The 15,210-nt window shown below is 51.0% G+C and overlaps 1 protein-coding gene across 4 annotated transcripts in view; it reads left to right on the forward strand.

Annotated features, from left to right (window-relative positions):
* The window catches only part of CAMK2A (calcium/calmodulin dependent protein kinase II alpha), a 70,198-nt gene that overhangs the window by 47,648 nt on the left and 7,340 nt on the right, over positions 1 to 15,210 (forward strand). Inside the window, exons 14-17 of one of the 4 annotated variants that reach the window (XM_017875776.1) lie at positions 2,171 to 2,203; positions 3,158 to 3,206; positions 10,597 to 10,672; positions 13,657 to 13,751. In XM_017875776.1, the coding sequence (XP_017731265.1) occupies positions 2,171 to 2,203; positions 3,158 to 3,206; positions 10,597 to 10,672; positions 13,657 to 13,751 (253 nt within the window). The remainder of the gene's footprint in view (positions 1 to 2,170; positions 2,204 to 3,157; positions 3,207 to 10,596; positions 10,673 to 13,656; positions 13,752 to 15,210) is intronic. The other 3 variants (XM_017875777.1, XM_017875778.1, XM_017875779.1) reach the window with 3 other exon arrangements.

Consider the following 15,210-nt stretch of genomic DNA (forward strand, 5'->3'; position numbering starts at 1 on the left):
TGCTCTGTGTTTCCTCCTCGTGTCCCGCCTGGAAAATCCTGGCCCCTGCGCGGCTCCTCAGGTTTCTGCTGACAGCTGAGCTGTGTGGGACCTGGCCTCTTCCCCATTCTGTGCCTGGCCTGGCTCCAGCCAGGGAAGGAGGACAACCAGGAGAGAGGGGAGGGGAGTAGAGGAAAGAGGGGAAGAAGGAAGAGAGAGAGGAGGAGGAGAGGAGAAGGAAGAGGAAGGGAGAGGAGAAGACAGAAAGAAGAGAGAGGGGAAGGGAGGGGAGGAGAGGAGAGGAGAGAAAAGAGGAAAAGAAGGAAGAGAGGAAGAAGGAGGAGTTGAGGAGAGGGAAGAGGAAGGGAGAGGAGAAGAGAGGAAGAAAAGAGGAAGGAGGAGAGGGGAGGGGAGTAGAGGAGAGGACAGGAGAAGAGAGGAGAGGAAGAGGAGAAGAAGGAAGAGAGGAAGGAGGCGGAGGAGAGGAGAGGGAAGAGGAGGGGAAAGAAGAGAGGAGAAAAGAGGGAGGAGGAGAGGAGATGAGAGGAGAGGAAGGAAGAGAAGAAGGAGGAGAGGGGAGGGTCAGGGAGCAGAGTAAAAGAGAGAGGAGTGGAGAAGAAGAGAAGAGAGGAAGAAAAGAGGAAGGAGGAGAGAGGGAAGGAGAGAGGGGAAGAGAGGAAGAAAAGAGGAAGGAGGAGAGGAAAGAGAGGAGGGAGGAGAGGGGAAGGGAGGGGAAGAGATGAGGGGCTGACTGTAGGCTGCTGACTGTGGAAACCACACCATCCAGCCCAGCTGGGGAAAATGCAGGGTCTGTGAGCATTTATGCCCCTGTGAGCACATGGGCATTGGAAGTGCCCAGTGAGCCACCCTGTCCCCTCTGTGGAGGCCCCGGATGGAAGGCACAGGGCCTTGAGTTCCTGGCAGGCAGAGGCTCACTGGATCTTAGAGTCAGAAACCCAGAATTAGACCTGAGACCCTCAAGGCATATCCAGCTCCTCCCATGGCAAAGGCCTACCCTGTGGGCTCCTCGAGTCCCTTTGCAGCAGGCAGAGGGGCCTCCTGACCTCTCCAGTGTAAGGGCATCTAGGATAGGATGAGCCTTTGGAGAGGGGTCTGACTATGGGTGCCTGGAGATCTGGACAGAAGAAAGAGTCTGAATGCAGGGCCTGGGTTCTAGCCTCAGCTCTGCTAGTGGGTTGCCACGAGGCCTTGGGCAGGCCACTGCACCTCTCTGGGCCTCAGTGTCTCATCTGTGCAATGCAAGGGTCAGTCTTCACCTACCACCTTCTGTGAATGGGAGTCTTTAAGACTCCTGGCTTGGAGAGCTGAGGGAAGGAGAAGGTAATTTACATTTGTTCCCCTCTCCCTCTCTTGGTTCCACAGCCAATATAGGGGGTGCTACAAATCCCCAAAATGCTAGTGTAGGCTGAATGGCAGGGTCAAAAGACTCAAGTTCTAGACCCAGCTCCACTTCTGGCTGAGCCTCAGTTTCTCCATCAGCATAAAGGTATGGAATAGGCCAGCCACTGGGAGGTTGTGAATGCAAGCTGGATTTCAAAGGCTACTTAGAGGACTGGCTCCCATGCTTGGCCCTGCTTTGGCATCACCTGCAGATATTGTTTCAAATGGAGATGCTCAGGCCGCACCCCAGACATAGTTATCAAACTCCTCAGAGGGGACCTGGTTCTGTTTATTGTAACAAGTTTCCCAAGTGACTGTGACGGTCAATTGGGAATGAGGTCCTCCTAGCCGAGATGCACGGGGAGCCTAGGAGAAGACATTGGGCCTCACCTCCAGGCCTGAGCACCCTTTGTCTTTCAAGAGCACTGGAATCTGGAGGCCTCCAGTGACTGGCATCCAGAGCCAGGATTGGCTTTTGCCATCAGAGTTAGGCAGGGTGGGTAGCCCTGGTCCCAGGGAGGCTTGGCCATGAGCTTGGCTGTTAGATTGCTAGACCCAGACAGTGTGCATGAGGACCCAGAGCTTCAGGCTGAGGACTGGCCCTGCCAGGTCAACTGTTGCTGGTGGCCTTGACTCCTTGACTCCTTGTCCCGATGCCAAGCCGACAAAGGACTACAGAGGATGACCCCGAGGCCCATCCTCCTCCCAAACCTCACCTGTCGTTCCTCTGCTCCCTGCCGTTTTCACGCTGTGTCTTTTCCTGTCCCATCTCTTCTCCTTGTTTTTCCAGAAAAGAAAGTCCAGTTCCAGCGTTCAGTTAATGGTGAGTGTCTGCCGTCTCCTAACGCCGGTAAATGCTGGGCCTCGAACCCTTTGCTCCTGCCTCCCTCCTGCAGGCTGCACTGGGAACCTGGGGCGGGGAGAGGGTGCTCAGGGCGTGCTTGGTACGTGTGCCTTGTGTGACAATATGTGTGTTGTGTGTGTGTGTTGTTTGCGTGTTTCTGTTGACACCTCCAACTCCACGGCCCAGACCAGCAGGCTGACAGCAGACCTGAGACCCTCCTCGGGTAGGAAGGTGGATCTGAACCCAATCCTACGTCCAGCCCTTGGCTTCTCGCTTCTCCCTGCCCCTCTGCTCTAGACTCATCTCAGGCTTGGTTTGTGCCAATCGCGGCGAGGGTGGGGCTTGGTTTGGCCAAAGTAGTAGGTGCCACGGAGGCCCCTCTTGAGCTGGTGTAAGGCTACCAGGCCCGCCGGTGGTAGGGGAGCCACCAGCCCTGCCTCTGTCTAGGGTCCAGTGGTGGAATGGTGGCCCACCTCCCTCTTCTGGTTCCATTGCTGTCTCACTCAGTCGTGTGGTTTTTCTCCCCTCTGAAGAGCCCACTCTCTCACACTGGGCCTCCCTCTCTCTCTCTTCCTCCCCTGCCAGTGTGTGTTCCTCCCCACTCTGCGGCCGCCATGGTGTCTCTCTGCTCCTCCACACCCCTTCTTCACCTCCTCGAGCAGAAAGGACCCAGCATTCCCCTCAGCTCTTCCAGAAAGGCCAGGGTTCTCCTTGCAGCCATCCCTTTCCCCCACCCCAGCCCCCGGCCACCTGCTCAGCTGGGCCCTCCCCGTATTGAGGCTGAAGAATCTGACAGGGTTTTCAGGACAGCATCTGGAAGGCAGAGCCTGTGAGGCTCACAGAAACCAGCCGCGTCACCAGGCAGCCAGGGCCTGGCCGTGCCTCGTCCCGCTGCCAGGCAGGCCTCACCATCTCCTGTATTCTCTTTGGCAGGAATCCTCAGAGAGCACCAACACCACCATCGAGGATGAAGACACCAAAGGTAGGGAGGGGCCTTCAGTGTGGGGACCCCTTAGACTTCCTGGAACCAGCTGGACAGACCCCCTTTTCCTGACAGCTCCCATGTGCCAACCTCGTTTCTTGCTCGTCTACAGAGAGCTTCACTCTGGTGCCTTATAAACTGGGCACACCGGGAGGCACCATTCCCATGGGGTGTACTAGAACTACTGCTGGTGCGTAGATAGGTTTTCTTATTTTATCTATTTATTTTTTTATTTTTTGAGATGGCGTCTTGCTCTGTCGCCCAGGCTGGCGTGCAGTGGCACGATCTCAGCTCACTGCAACCTCTGCCTCCTGGGTTCAAGCGATCCTCCTGCCTCAGCTTTCCAAGTAGCTGGATGACAGATGCCCACCACCACACCTGGCTAATTTTTTGTATTTTTAGTACAGATGGGGTTTCACCATGTTGGCCAGACTGGTCTCAAACTCCTGACCCCAGGTGATCTGCCCACCTTGACCTCCCAAAGTGCTAGGATTACAGGCATGAGCCGCTGCACCCGGCGGGTTTTCTTATTTTAGAGGATATATATTATATGTGTATTAGAGAAAAATTTAACATATTCAAGTCATAAGTGTTTGGTAATGGTATACATGTTCCTTTTGCAATAAGTGTTTTTGAGTTTCCTTTACTATTATTACTATTATTACTTCATTATTATATATTACCATTATTATTACTATTATTACTTCATTATTATATATTACCATTATTATTACTATTATTACTTCATTATTATATATTACCATTATTATTACTATTATTACTTCATTATTATTGCTATTAATAACAATAAAATTATTATTATTATTTTAAAACATGAAGTAATAATAATAAAGGAAAGGAGAGCAAAAATCCAGAAAGCTCCAGTGGCTGGAGTATGGGAAACACTGCATAAGACCCACCAAAGATGCCGGCGCCACTGAAGCTAGTGGTCGGCAGTCCTCAAAAGCTCTCAGGTGGGGGAAGTAAAGTGTCAGGTAACTGACTGGATTGTGAGCAAGAACAAAACAAAAATAGTAATAAGTGCTGCCATTTATGGAATGCTTGCCGTGCACTAACCCCGGTCTCAGCACCTTATCTGGACTGACTTCCTGGAGCGTCACAATAGCCCATGAAGTAGGTGTTGCCATGAACTTCATTCTACAGCTGAGGAAACAGAGGACAGAGAGGCCGGGTACGTTGGCCTGTACTCTGTTGTCCTGTGGCTCGCAAAGGATGGGGCTAGGATTTGAACTCAGGCAGTCGGATTCTAGAGCTTGGCTGGTAACCACCACTCTGAAGGCCTTGGTGCTGGAAAGTGCCCTTGGAGCTTGGAGGAAGGGGCAGGGATTGCTGACTTCTGCCCTGGGGACACCAAATCCTCCAGGTGTTAGCAGCCAGCCCTCCTCCTTCCCCAGGACAGGGAGCTCAGTGGTTCACACACTCAGGTGTGTAGCAGAGAGGCCTGGTGGTGTTGGTAGTGGGGGAGTCTCTGAAATATGAAAAAAGGCCATTGACCTGGAGGGAACTCAGCAGTACCAGTTTAGATATTTTGCCTTAGAATTCAGAGATGGGAAAAAGAGCACTGTATTATGTAGGAAACATTTTTGTATAATTGTGATTCAGGCTTTAAGGCAGTTTTGACACACCACATACCACGGCTGCCTCCTGACACTGCCAGGATGCCTGGAAGATGAGCCCCGCCCTGTGTGTGTCCCTTCCTGGTCATTCCCAACTTGGGGGGTTGTGGATACTCTGTCACCACAACCTGGCCCTAGAGCAAATTCATCTTCTGTGATTGCACCAGGGACAACTTGTAAAAATACATTATCTTGAACTACTCAGGAGGCTGAGGCAGGAGGATCGCTTGAGGCCAGGAGTTTAAGGCTGCAGTGACCTATGATGGTGTCTGTGAATAGCCACTACACTCCAGCCTGGGCAACATAGCAAGACCCTGTCTCTTTAAAAAAATGAATGAATGAATGAGAAAATACACTGTCTTGAAGAATTCCCTGGTAGGGTCAAGTCAGCCTTCTAGTTTCACAAAAGTCCAGTGTTCTAACCACATTCCCAGCCCTGCCCCTGTGAATTTTGACTCCAGGGGTGTGTGGCAGGCCAAGAAATGGTGCTTCTAAGCCGTTCCCCTTATTTAAGGCTAGCTGTCCAATGATAAGAGTTGAGCCCTGGGATGTTGAGGAGACTGGATAGATATAGCCACATAATCCTGGCCTCAGCAATAGGCAGGGACTGTGGAGGTAGTCTGGCTCTGTCTTCTCCACTGGAGTCCATTCGCTGAATGACCTCAGACAACTTGCTCAACCTCTCTGAGCTTCAGTTTCCTTAACAGTAAAGAGGTGATGAAAATAGTACCCACCTTCATTGCTGTGCAGATGAAATGAGAAGATGCATATGAGGTGCACATATGTGTCTGGCCCAGAGAAACTGTTTAATAAATCTCAATTTCTTTTTTCAAACTGTAGTTCGTGGTTGAATGATAGGAAGCCAGGTGACATTTTCTTGGAGCACCAATTTTACTCAAAGATTATTTTAAGACAAATTTACATGTTAGAGAAATATTTGGAATAGAATACAACATTTGTATGTAATATTAATGTAAATTAGGAGCCATCAAAGATGTTTTTCTCTTGGGGTAATGGCTTTGGGCTGCATCCCTGAGGTCTCACATTTGCAGTCATTATCCTCTGCTTTGGAGGATCGGGATGGGGCAATTTGCAAATCTGAATTTTGGCTCACTTTCCAGATTTCCCCCTTTTCCAGAGTGAAATCTGAGGCCTAGCGAGGAGAAAGGGCACATATGGTTTATTAATGGGAGGACTGAGACCCTGTTTCCTGCCTCAGTTTTCCCACATGTAAAAAACCCCAGAAGCCATGTCTGATGGAAGAAATGCTCAACCAGGAGCTTCTCCCTGTGTTTGACAGGAAAGAGGAGTCCGTGTGCCTCCCCCAGCCTCTCCCGGCCTCAGAGAAAGTTTCCAGAGAACCGTTTTCTGGTGTTAATTTGTTAAGTCTTCTTACTAAGTGAGAATAACAGCTGGTGGGGTGGACTCTGACCTGACATTAAAGTTAATTAGAAATGTCATCCTCCAGGGAACATAGTCCCCTGAGGAGAGAAAGAGACATTAATATTTCAAAGCCCCTCTGGCTCACTGCACAGGCCTCTTGCCCTCTGAGCTGCATGGGGCTCTGCTTCCTCCCCATTCCCCCATCCCTCCAGATTCGCTCCATGAAAAATTAATTTCCTCTCCAACTAAAGAGCTACCTCTGCCTCGGGCAGAGGCATTCTGGGAAATATCAGTCAGGAATGCTGATCCCATCTCAGTCTTAGCATGCTATATGATCTTGAGAGAGTGTCTTAACCTATCTGGGGTCTGGGCTTTCCCATCTGTAGGGGAGCATTCCCAGATTGTCTGGGTGAACAGCTGGCAGAGGAGAAAGGCCAGTGGTTGCTACTAAGTAGCTGCTGAATGAACACAGCAGTGGGGCTGCTGAGGGCATGGTAGAGGCCCAGAATCAGAGTGGACTTCTCCAGATGTAAGAAACACCAGGCCCCCAGATCTTCTGTCCCACAGAACAAAGCTAGGGAGATTCCTGCCCACTAGGCTTTATTGTTGGTAACTTGGTGTCCTGAGTAGCTGGAGACACAGCCAAGTCAGGCACTGTCTCAGGCTACATTAATAGAGGTATAATATCCGGAACGGGGGGAGGGGATAGAGAGTGCTACCCCGGACCTGAGAGTCTGCATTATTCAGGCCACACCTGAGATTGTGTGCGCATACTCAGAGAGGTATCTAGACAGCTCCAGGACTCTCAAGGATTAAATGGCCAGCTTGAGTTAGTACCACATCCTGGAGGCCTTCAGCTCTGAGAAGACTGGGCATAGAGGCTAGGGAAGCATGTGTTCACTTCAGGGTCCCAGAAGGCGGAAAGAAGACAAGAACTGTATCTAGGGGGTTTTAGAAGGACAGATTTCAACTTGAAAGGAGAAGGAAGTGAAAATAGCCAGATCTGTCCAACAGTGTGGCCAGCTTCCTGGCAGGCCACAAGCCCTGGATTCCAACCAGAGCCACACCCCCTCATGCCAGGCTGCTGGGAAACATCCCTGCCCCAGCTAGAGACTCCAGGATGTCCTCAGGAGGAAGTTCCAATTCAGAGATTCCCAGATGATAATAACCACACTCATTTCCCAAGGGCCGGGCACTGCGCTAACTTCTTTACATAATGCAGCATCCTTTACATAAGTGCTTGATCTAAAGGACTCGGAGCAGCAGCTGGCTGTCTGTGAGGACCAGGTACATGTTAGCTATTTCTATTGACATATTCTTAACTCAATCCTTAGAACAACTCTACAAGGTAAGTACTATTAGTATCTTCATTATACGTATAGAGAAACTGAGGTACTGGACGGTCCCTTGCCCAAGGGAACAGCTATTAAGTAAGTGGCAGAGCCAGAATCCAAACCCAGGGAGTCTGGCTCCAGAATCCATGCCCTCAGCCACTGTGCTAGATTCTCTGAGATGGCAGTGAGAAGCAACCCTCAGGAAACAGGCATTGAGCACAAGCTTGTGGAACGGTGAGCCAGAAGTGTCTTAAAGTCCATGCAGAGAAGGCAAGGAGAGTGACTCAGGTCCCATGTTGGGAGCACGTGGGTTTGCTCTGGTTGTCACCCCTGATTCCATGTGGGAATGGCAAGAAAGAGGTAGCTCTGGACCACGCCCAGTGACTCACACCTGTAATCCCAGCACTTTGAGGGCGAGGCGGGCGGATTACCTGAGGTCAGGAGTTCGTGACCAGGCTGGCCAACATGATGAAACCTCATCTCCACTACAAATACAAAAATTAGCTGGGCGTGGTGGTGCATGCCTGTAATCCCAGCCACTCGGGAGGCTGAGGCAGGAGAATCGCTTGAACCCACGAGGGGGAGGTTGCAGTGAGCTGTGACTGCACCACTGCATTCCTGCCTGGGTAATGCAGAGAGACCCTGTCTCAAAAAAAAAAAAAAAAAAAAAAAAAAAAAAAAAAAGGTGGCTCTGGCTGGGCTAGGCTTCTTCCCATCCTCAATCTCCAGCTTCTGGGAAGGAGGGCACAGGTGATCAGGAAGCCAGGTTCTGGATGTCCTAGGGACAGTGGCTACCAGGCAACTTGGGCAAGTCCAAGAGGCAGGACGAAGATAGCAGTCCAGACTCTGATTTGGTCCCATTCACTCCATTCATTCACTCAACACATATGTATTGAGTGCTGCCTCTGCCCTGGCCCCAGGCAAGTCCCCAGAGAGAGAGGTGCAGCAACACCCGTGTGACCCAGTGGCACTCATGGTCTAAAAATGGACTCATTCCCAGCCCAGGTGATTCTGACTGGAGCCGGGAGAGAAAAGGGAATTAGCTGTTCACGGTGGTGACTGACATGGAATGATCACTGCTACATCTACCATGTGCCAAGGACGGTGCTGGGTGTGGTGTGGGAGAATGTGATGGGCTTTGGAGCTGCAAACTCTAATTAGGGTCCCAGTCCCACCGAAGCTAATTATTTAGCTTCTTTCACCTTCAGATTGCTCATCTGTGATGTGGAAGTGAAGTTGTGCTGTGAGGCTCTGGAACGTGGTAGACTAAGCACATAGCACATGGCCTGGTACACTCATTCATTCATTCAGTGATAAAGACCTGTGGAGGCCAAGCCTGTTCCAGGCTCCAGGACGCAGTGAGCAAGGGATGTCACAGCCCAGCCCCCTTGAGCTCATCTATGAGTTGGGGCATAGATAAGCATTGGAGCAAAACAATTGCATGAGGTTGGTGTTATGACAGGCAGTGAGCTGGGGCCTCAGGGGCCTGTGGAAAAGGCCCTGGGCCAGGAGTCAGGCTCTCCACCTGGTATGTGCTATGTCCTTGAGCAAATGACACCCCCCTCACTGGGCCTCAGTTTCCCTAAAGTTTGATAAGGAGGCTCTGCCCTCCAAGGGTTCTTCTAGCCTGGATGTTCTATGATTCTGTGTCCTCTGGGCCTGAGGTGAGCTCCTGTGTGGGGTGGCGTGGCATGAGCAACTGGTGAGGACAGGGCTGGTGAGGGCCTCTGCTAGACTTGGGCTCCCTCCCAGGCTCCCAGATTGAGAAATGCTGAGGCCAGACCTGAGCTTGCAATCCAGGCAATGTGTTCATCTATTTGCCTGAGACAGCTCCAGTGGTCCAAAGAGCTGGCCAGGTTTAAAGCCAAGCTTAAGCCTGTGGAAGGAGGGAAAGGGGCCTGCCTCTGGGAGACTGAGCAAGGCTTCTGTTAGGCTCTGCCGGAAGCCAGGACATCTGGCTTCAAATTCTTCTATCACTGAGGCTCAGTTACCTCATATGTGAAGTGGGGGAAAGCTGACCTTGCCTACCTCCCAGGGTATTAGTGAAGAGCAGAGAGGCAACCCCTGGCAGGGGCCTAGGGAGACAGGACATGGTCGCACTTATGAGGTGCACCCACTATGTGCCAGGCTTTGGCCAATGCTTCATGTACATCACATCACCCCACCCTCATAACAACCCTCGGAGAAGACTATCATCTCCATTTGACAGACCAGCAAACCACCTTGTGGCCCACAGTTGCACAGCTTGAGGACCTGGACAGTCATTTAGATGAACATCTGTCTAAGCTGAAGCCTGCATTCTGTCCACTATGTATTTGGCTCTGAATGAATGAGAGGTGGTGGCATCCTCATTTTACAGATGGGAAAACTGAGGCTCAGAAAATCACACATCTAATAAGACTGCCATCTAACTCCACCAGAAAGACCAGCTGTTTGTGGTGTTTCTGTGGCGGACAGGGGAGGGCCAGGTCTCAGCAAATGGGATTCATTATGCCTAGAAAGTTCTGGGCAGCTCAGTGCCTAACTCCTGTCGGCACCCAAATATAGCAAGAAGCTCATTGAGGCTCAAGAGATGCGTATACCCTAAGATTTTTCTTAGAGGTCCTGGTTTTGGCCATAAGAAAGCCCCTGGCTCATGGCTATCAGTGACAGTGCCACAGATGATCCTGTTTTGATTTACATGGCAAAGCAAAGGTGGTAGGAATAAGTATTTGGGAGCCAAGACCTGGATTTACATCAGGCGTAGAGTCAGCATGTCCACCATGTATTAGAGGCAAAGACCACCAACAGAGACACTGGCTCTGGCCTTTCACACCTTTTTTTTTTTGCCTTTCTGGGCCTCAGTTTCTTCTGTGGAATGGGGGTGATGATGCCTATCCCCCAGCAGCAATGTGAGGATAAATGAGATCATCTGCATGAGGTCTTCAGGTCCCAGCACAGGGTCTGGCACATGATAAGGACTCAAGAAATGGTAGTTGGTGCTTCATTACCATCACTATTATTATTACTATTTCTGTGTCCCCTTCTGCCTTACAGTGCGGAAACAGGAAATTATAAAAGTGACAGAGCAGCTGATTGAAGCCATAAGCAATGGAGATTTTGAGTCCTACACGTGAGTCAGCTGGGCTCATTCTGCATGTCCTGCCTGGATCGTTGTTCAGGGGGTACCAATGGCTAACTTTGGGGGTCCTCGTCTCCGATCCTCATCCACTCACTTTGCATGTGCTGAGAATCAGGCTGAACTCATATTTCTATTTTGCATCTGGACTTGATGCTTATACTGAGCTTTCTGTTCACAACACTTCCCTATATGTCAGTCCTCCTCCTCCTATCCTTCCTCCTCCTCACATCTTGTTCCCTGGGAGGAACTCCAACAAAACTCCTTTGCTTCCCCAAGGAAAGAGGGGGTGGACAGCATCACAGCATGGGCTTCCTCAGGAGATGAGCTGGGAAGGTGGAAAGGGAGGCACATTCCCCTCATTCCTGCCCAGTAGATCTGAGTGCTTACCCGAGACTCCCTTGGACCTCTGACCTCAGATGGGCAGGAGCAGGCAGGATCCACAGGGCGTGTTCCTTCAGTGAGCAGGCGTGATCAGAAGTAATTCTAAGCAGAATATGAGCTCCTCTGAGAAATAAGGCAGCTTGCACAAAAATAACATAAAATGAGGCATCCCAAACACACCTGGACTCGCCTTTGGAAGGGCAGCTGTGTGTGCAGGGGCTGAGCTGGAGCACCCTGTGCTGCTCACTCACACCTTTCCTGGCCTGGCCTGGCCCGGAAACAAACTTCACTTGGGCCCTCAGCTGGCCCCAGGGAGAGTAAATATTTTGGGCTTAGTCCTTAATATTTTGGCCAATGCTGACAAGGCCTGGGCCTGGAGACCAGACATAAGCTTTTTGGAGGACAAAGACTGCCAACCAAGGCAGAGTTATTTTTGCCTGTTGGGTTAAAGTGAGTTGGGCATAACCTGGCTGGGGTTTGCTCTTTGGGTAGCCTGTTCCTGGTTTCCAGTGTGCCCAGAGCTGAAGTTTGCCTCTCAAAGGCTTGGCAGACCAGGTGCATTCTTTTTTTTTTTTTTTGAGATGGAGTCTCGCTGTGTCACCCAGGCTATAGTGCAGTGGTGTGATCTCAGCTCACTGCAACCTCCGTCTCCCGGGTTCAAGCGATTCTCCTGCCGCAGCCTCCTGAGTAGCTGGGATTACAGGTGCATGCCACCACGCCCAGCTAATTTTTGTATTTTTAGTAGAGATGGGGTTTCACCATGTTGGTCAGGCTGGTCTCAAACTCCTGACCTCATGTACCACCCACCTCAGCCTCCCAAAGTGCTGGGATTACAGGCGTAAGCCACCACGGCGGCCTGCCAGGTGCATTCTAACTGTGGGAGAGTTTTCAGTGGCAGCAGGTGGCAAAGCCCCCTAGAAGGTCACTGGCTCCCTCTGGAAGAACAAGGGGCTTAGAAGATGCATGTGTGGAACTGAGGGTGATGTGTACATATGTGTATGCATGCACTTGTACACATGTGTACACATTTGAGGCTGTGCACAAGGAGGGTGCGCAGGTGCGTGTGGATGTATATACCTGAGTGTTGCATAAAAGCATGGAAATAGGCTGTTAAGCTGGTCTTGCAGCCAGTTCTAGAAAGAATGGACTTGGAATGTATCATGCCAGTGGCTCTGAAAGCACATAGCCAGGGAGTGAAGGAAAGAGAGGTGGCCCCTGTGGTCCCCAAGCTCCTCAGTGGCACTTCTGGGCATCCTGGGGAACCCCTCCCACCTATGTGATGTCACTTCCTCTGACATCTGCAGCCTGCTCTAGGTTCTGACCCCTTGCCATGACCTCTGGGGTCCAGGATGCCCTGCGTAACCTTGAACATGTTCCTTCATCTCTCTGAGCCTCAGTTTCCCCATATGTACAATGGAGTTGGGGCAGATGACCTCCAAGTCCCTTCACTCTAGGAGGCAGGAACATCCAGGTGCCTCCAGAGTTGGGGCTTCTTCAGTGGGGGCGCTCAGTCTCCCACATGTCCAGACCCCCACTCTTGGGGAATTCTGGAGCTGAAAGGGTCCTGAGCATCCTGTTTGGTCCAAGCACAGTCCCCCAGCCCCTGGCTTAGGCCATCTAGAGAATTTGGGGTAATGAGTAGAGAAGCAAGTTGTCTGGGGTCACCCAAACAGGACAGAGCAGGGACAGTGCACCCTGCAAATGCTTTCTCCAGCTCAGACGGTGCTGGGCCTGACACCTTCTCCTGGGTGTCTCCAATTCTACCCTGGGTTGGGAGCTTTGCTTGTCCTGGGACATTTCCTGTCCCTGACTTCATTGCTATTGTCACAGGGGTCCATGTTATACCACAAAAGATCCCACAGACCTGGAGATGGGAAAGACAGCTTGTTCCCTTCCCCTGCCTAGCTGTCAGGGTCTCCCAGAAGACTAGGACCTGGAAGGGAACAACAGCTGAAAATACACAGCCTCTGTCATGCCCTGTGCTTCTCCTCCGAGATATTACCTCATCTAATGCTATTTTTCTCATCTTACAGAAGAGGAAACTGAGGCTCACAGCCAAGGCTGCTGTTAACAATAGGGTACCTTTGTTCAAATGAGCAAAACTCGCCCCTTCCAGGTATATACCTGGCTTGATGAGCAGAAGTCACTTTTATGGGAAGGAAAAGGCAGTGTCCCCCATCCCGACCCCACAGGAAGACAAATGAGAAAAAGCCCCCTCTGGATCCACTGTCCTGAACCAGGGAGTGCAATTTGGAGAGTAGAGAGCAAGCTGAATTTCCTCCCCACCAGCACCTTTAGTGCACCACACAGCCCTGCACACCATCCATGGTGCTCTTGCTTAAAGGGGCTAAGCCACTTGCTTGGGGTCGCATAGCCATTGGCAGAGCCAGGGCCTGAACCCAGGCTTCTGGGATCTAGATGGCACCAACCCGTCAGTGATATCACATACTTTATAGCTTGCAAGCCCCTTCCCATCCACTAACTTCAATGATCCTGTGAGGTGGGTGCAATCATTCCTATTTCACAGGCTCACCCTCCAAGGGTCCAGTGAGAAGCCGCCCCAGCCCCTCTTTCCTCTGGCTTCTTTCCCCCAGGAAGATGTGCGACCCTGGCATGACAGCCTTCGAACCTGAGGCCCTGGGGAACCTGGTTGAGGGCCTGGACTTCCATCGATTCTATTTTGAAAACCGTGAGCAATTCCTTCTCTCTGTGGTGCCTATTGTCTGCTCTCGTTCCGTGTCCTGCCGGATGGCACAGCAGGGTGACGGGCAGGGCCCCAGGGGCGGCTCAGGAGCCAGCGAAGAGGAAGCTCCCGTGTGGACTGGGGTTGGTACCCTCTTGGTTCCCTCTCCTAACCCTGGCCCATTGACTACCAGCTGCCCCTCCTGTGGTTGAAGATGGGGCAGGCGAGGTCCCAGAGACCAGGGACATACAGGACAAGCCCTCCCAGACCTCTCCTGCCCATGACCCTGGGAGGAGCCTGGGGAGGGCTTTGATTCCCATATTATAGATAAGGAAGCCTTCCCACTGGCACACACACCCGAGTTACAGTTATCTTGATGCCTGGGGCCATCCCAGCTGCCCAGCTGGTCACAAGCTGGCTGGTGGGTTGTTATACAAGTACCCTCTGTGGGTGGGCAGTTTGGGAAAGAGGTGAGGACAGAGAGCTCACACTGCTGTGCACCTGCCTGTTTGTCTAGGTCTCTGTCCTGCATGTCTGTCCTTCCTGGGCCTCTCCTTTGCAGGAGAGACCTTGGCAGCTTTGCAACCAGGAGCATCAGAGGGTTGAGGCTGGGCCTGACCCAGGGTGCTTTCTGCCTGTGTCTGTGTTCCCCTAGGCCAGGGATCAGAAGTCAAAAGGCACACAGGTTAGAATCATGCAGCTTAGGACAGGGAGGAAGGACCTAAGAAGTGGTATATCTAGGGTGCCCCAAAGTCAAGGGCATGTACCACTGAGGCTACACAGTGATTTCAGGTATATGTGGGCACCACTTAAAACAGCATTAGTTTACACAGTGAGAGAACTCTTCCCTTCTTAATTCTCTTTCAATACTCTGGCTCCATCGGGGGAAAGGCTCTGCTGGGTGCCAGCCTGTCTTCAACACCTCTCTGCCACTTTGTAATTTCCCTCTTTATCAAAGAGAAAGCAAATCTCAGGCTCAGATCTCTTTCAGGCAGGAGAATGGTACAAGGATTATGTAACTTTCTTTCATTTTCACAGGCCTTCTTATTAGAACTTTATTCATTGTACTGATTGTTCATTAATGATTATGTCAATAAGTTTTATTTTAAAATACATCTATAGCTGGGTGCAGTGGCTCACGCATGTAATCCCAGCACGGTGGGAGGCTGAGGCGGGCAGATCACTTGAGGTCAGGAGTTCGAGACCAGCCTGGCCAATGTGATGAAACCCCGTCTCTACTAAAAATACAAAAATTAGTTGACCGTGGTGGTGGGTGCCTGTAATCCTTGCTACTAGGGAGGCTGAGGCTGCAGTGAGCCAACATTGCACCACTGCACTCCAGCCTGGGCGACAGAACAAGATTCAGTCTCCACAAAAAAACAAAAAAACAAAAAACCTATAGAAATTAGTAAAGTGAATCAATTCAGGAAAATCCTTTTTTTTTTTTTTTTTTTTTTTTTTTTTT

The sequence above is a fragment of the Rhinopithecus bieti genome, unplaced genomic scaffold, assembly GCF_001698545.2.
Source record: "Rhinopithecus bieti isolate Rb0 unplaced genomic scaffold, ASM169854v2 scaffold_7673, whole genome shotgun sequence".
Lineage (NCBI taxonomy): Eukaryota > Metazoa > Chordata > Mammalia > Primates > Cercopithecidae > Rhinopithecus > Rhinopithecus bieti.